The sequence below is a fragment of the Theobroma cacao genome, chromosome 5, assembly GCF_000208745.1.
Source record: "Theobroma cacao cultivar B97-61/B2 chromosome 5, Criollo_cocoa_genome_V2, whole genome shotgun sequence".
NCBI lineage: Eukaryota > Viridiplantae > Streptophyta > Magnoliopsida > Malvales > Malvaceae > Theobroma > Theobroma cacao.
Window position 1 is genome coordinate 5,738,175 of NC_030854.1, and position 4,923 is coordinate 5,743,097.

A 4,923-nucleotide genomic window follows, 5' to 3' on the forward strand; every position below is an offset into this window, starting at 1 on the left:
CACTTCCAGCGATTGTTTATAATTCATTTCTGACCTTAGTATTGAAAAAAATCCCCGGTTGTATGAAACGTAAACAAGCCCAGAGAATAGCCAATCAAGAACCAATTCCAGGGTCCCCCCAACTGAGAAATAATCATGTAACAAACTAATATGATTGAATAGAAAAACAAAGGCACTAAGCTCCCTGATTCAGGTGTCACAAAGGAGTTATAAGACAGATAGAGAGAGAGAGAGAGAGAGAGAGAAATAGACAGTCCACTCATTTCTTCCTCTATTTCCCATATTATAAACTTTATGCTCTTCATCCCTAAAGCCTATAGCTAGATCTAGAGAATTTATTACAGTCTTTCAGAGGGCAGCCCATACGCTATAAAAAGAGCTTCCGCTTACAGACATCATCCAACAAGAAACACTCTGAGCTGTCTTCTGTATACAGCTCTTTTAATTAGGGCATCTTTGCTCTCGAACTCTCAAAACAGGAACAATGTCAAGAGCAGCAGAACCTCTCGTTGTTGGGAGAGTCATAGGAGATGTTCTGGATTCTTTCATTCCAAGCATTACAATGACAGTCACTTTCAACAACAAGAGAGTCTTTAATGGACATGAGTTCTATCCTTCAACTGTCGCCACCAAACCTAGGGTAGAAATTGAAGGAGGTGATATGAGAACTTTTTTCACTCTGGTAATAACCCTATTCTTCACCTCTACTTCTCTGCTGTCTTTCCCAAAGTCGTTTCACCTTGCTCTAACTCTACTGTTGAAACTCTTCTGTTTAAATTAAAATCTGGTGAGCTGGTGTCTGCTTTGCTGCAGGTTATGACGGACCCAGACGTCCCTGGACCCAGTGATCCTTATTTAAGGGAGCACATTCACTGGTACACCCTACAGCTCTTAATAATATACTAAAAAGCAGCAAACCTTAACTTGTCAAAACCCTATATATTTTAGGGTTGATTACCCTACATTCAATCAATCAACCAACTTCTTTTCTGGTGAATCACTCAACCTAATTGAATCAGTATACATAGTAGAAATAGTTTAGAAGTGACTCTCAATCTCTCTAGTTATTTATTTATTATAGAATTGACCAGTCCATTTCACAGGCCCATAGAAAGAGTTCACTGTTGAGATATATACCTTAATTAGAGCTGGGAGGGCATACCAGTGTGGCTCTACACCCACTATTTCCACTTTTTATCACCACCATGTAGCTTCATATACTATTTTGTTCGGAACCAAACTAATGTTGAGCAGCAAGACTTTGATCTTATTAATTAATAATTAAGATAACAACAAGCATAAACCTATGGTCATATCATGTCTTTATAATTAATCACTAATAGTTAAATTAATGAAAGCTCTAAAAGTTCAACTCTGTAATGATGAAGTCCGCGTGCATTGATAAGAGAGATATAAGCTATGGACAGATATAAAGGGAGACATACTGACAGTTTCATTGATCTGACCATTGTACAGGATAGTCACAGACATCCCGGGCACAACAGATGCCACATTTGGTAGGTTTTTCTGTACTGTCATTAAGTGCTTTTTTGGATTATGAAGAAAGATGAAGTACTGATCTTCTCTCCTTTGGTTTTTTCTGTTGTCATTTGATCAACCAGGAAGGGAGGTGGTGAGCTATGAGATCCCAAGGCCAAATATAGGAATCCACAGGTTTGTGTTCGTTCTTTTCAAGCAGAAACGTAGGCAGATGATTACATCACCTTCTTCACGGGATAACTTCAGCACCCGGGGTTTTGCTGCTGAAAACGATCTTGGTCTCCCTGTTGCTGCTGTTTATTTCAATGCTCAAAGAGAAACTGCTGCAAGAAGACGCTGATTAACCTGCAGAGTCAAAAACTCAATAAAACAAGCTCCATATCAATTGGAAAAGGAAAAAAAATGTGTTCCAAGTAAACTGTGACGAGGTTGTTTTTGTTAGTGAAAGTTATGCAAGTCAATTGATTTTGTATTTGTAAGATATTATATTAATTAGACATATTTCATGTTACATATATTAAGTATATTTTATATAATGTGTGAAGTATTTCTTTATTCATAAGTTTATTTATAAAGTATCATGAGATACTTATATAGATAAAGTTCTTGAAACATAATGACCTTATAAAGAAATTATAAAAGTTATAATTATAAGATTTTTATGCATTAAGGCCTTATTCCTAAATATATTTTTGGTTATAGTAGTATCAAGAATAAGGGCATTGATAATACTTAAAGATTGGTACATGTTAAGCCTTCTTACTTTGAAAGTAAGTAATCGATTTCATACGTTGAAGTATGTGAAATACTTATAACAGTGTATGGGAGCTTGTTAAGAAATAAGTTCACTGAACATGACTTGCTAGAGAATTCCATTTGATATTTCACTTAAGTGTCCATGAAAATACTCTCATGTATCAGTAATATAAGTAATTCTTAAACTTGTAATATCTAGTCATCTTGTATGTGAATTATCATGTTTTGATTTCACCATATGGGTCTGAAGGTGATCAAATGTCTAAATAGGGTGCTTTTTGGTATAGCATGAAGCATGTAAAGATAAATTAGTAATTCAGAGAGGATTCATTACCTCAAGTGATTTGAAAATGACATATCGCATTTGCTTCTAGCTTATGTTGACTAAAAGTCTTTGGGCAAGGCAATCTTGATAGGTTAATATGAAAGCTGCAAAACTAATATGGATAAGTTAGAAAGTAAAAACAAAGTTAGGCTTTTTATCTATTTGGATATATGATGAAAGGATCGAATTACACTGAGATACTGTACACTGAAAAGTTAGTCAAACCATATTGACTCTCCTGATATTTTAGTGATTATGATATGTTGTTATTGCCGCTTATTTCTATAAATATAAATATAAATTTGCAATTGATTTTATTTATATTTATTACTAATATGTTAAAAACCTAATGAGTCACATATAATAAGATGACAATGTGAAATTAAAATGGAATTAGTATTTAATTGGAAATTAAGAATTTTCAATATGAACTTCATTAAATTGTTTAATTAAGTGGAAGGATTAAAATGTAATAAAACAAAAGTTGAATTAGTATTTTAACCTAACTATAAATACCTTTTATTTGCGTGTCGCACTTTGTAAGAAAGAAGTGAGAAAAGACTATAGAAAAATAAAAGAAAAAAACCCAAGCCTTAGGGCCGTTTTCTTAAAAAAAAAATTCTTGTCTTCTTTTAAAGCCAAAAACAAATAATTTATGAGATGTGAGGTTTTTCAAAAGATCTTAGCTACTAACATAGCATCATGACACCACATAATCTCAATCTAATGTAACTTTTTCAATTAACATCTATGTGGATCATTATTAGAAGTTGGACATATGGATCGTTTTGATCCGCGATAAACAAGTTTTGATATACAATTAAGTGGAGGGATTTTAAAACGTAATTTTTAAAAATCACTTTTTGAGATATACGGATGAATATATGTTTGCTTATATCTGCTTTTAACCGATTAATAGGGTAACATAAATTATTCAAGGATAATTTTGGTTTTGTATATTTATATTCTGTTACATTATTTGAATGTAATTTTTTCTCTGAAGATGACCGAAACCCTTCAATTTTTAATCTAAAAAATATAGCTTGTACCAGTACTCTAAGCAACTTGCTGCAGAGATCCTCTGAGAAACTCTGCCATAGTTTGCTGTCCGTTAAAGGAGTGTTAAAACTTTGATATATGAACTGAATCTACAACTTGTAAATTACACACGTGTTTTTGTCAGTGTAGTTTGTGATATCTGATTGGGTAGGACTACTTTTTCAACAGCATGAATCATTGAAGATTGCGTGGCACAAAACTGTCCTTGGAATTTTATTCTCTTCTCTCACTTCATGATAGGAAACTAGTAAAATAACCTGGTGGTTTTGGCAACAAATCAGTTTACATTTCTATAACAATTTCTTCTAAACTTTTTATAGAATAATATGACAAATTATTACAAAATATATATTGAAAATAACTATTGAGTAGGATGACATGAAAGATTTTTTCATTTTTTATTCTTTTGGTTATGTTTCAATTTCAAAAACATATAATTACACGAACAAGATGAAGATAAAAAAATAAAAAACTAAAAATCCAAGTTAAATAAAATAAGATAATAATAATATAAAGATTGTAATTATCAACTTAGGAAACTCACAAATAATTATTGAATACACAAAACAAATACATATGATTCCATACAAAGGCAACATTACTTAGGGTTTGTATGTTTTGATGTCAAATATTTTTCAGAAAATATTTTCAAAATTTATATTTGTTTAAAAGATGGAATATTTATTTTAAATATAAAATATTTTATGGGTCAATAAAAAAAACAATTATTGACTACAAAAAATGTCTTACGCCTCTAAGGGCATAAGACATTTTTTTTGGATAAAAACCTCTTATATTAAGCCTAGGAATATAGGTTTGATAAATATTAATATTTAATTTAAAATATTAAAAAAATAAAAAATATTTTAATAGTTAACTTAAAATTTTTAATTTAAAATATTAATATTTAACTTATTTAATTTTGTTAAAATTGAAAAAAATATTTTTTAATGAAATCATTCAATGCAATTAAATTTTTTATTCATATATTTAATAAATCTTATTAACAATTATAATAAAAAATATTTCAATGATCATCATTTGTTAAATAAGCATAATGTCTTAACAATTGATAAATATTGATATTTTTATAGCATTATAGTAAAATGTGATGAGATAGAAATTTTTTTGAAAATTAGAGTTTATGTTTTTTAAAAAGAATTTGAGCTTACTTTAATTATAAATATATGGTTAAATGTTTTGAAAAATATCATTATTGATTTTGTCTATTTTTACATATATTCTTAATTTTGATCTCAAATTACTGAAAAACAAATAACATC

General features: G+C 30.0%; 1 protein-coding gene across 1 annotated transcript; it reads left to right on the forward strand.

Annotated features, from left to right (window-relative positions):
* Positions 265–1,992, forward strand: LOC18598221 (protein SELF-PRUNING). The gene is made up of 4 exons (XM_007027654.2): positions 265–682; positions 814–875; positions 1,477–1,517; positions 1,623–1,992. Exons 1-4 carry the CDS (start codon positions 485–487, stop codon positions 1,838–1,840), a joined length of 519 nt encoding a protein of 172 aa, XP_007027716.1. The 5' UTR covers positions 265–484; the 3' UTR covers positions 1,841–1,992.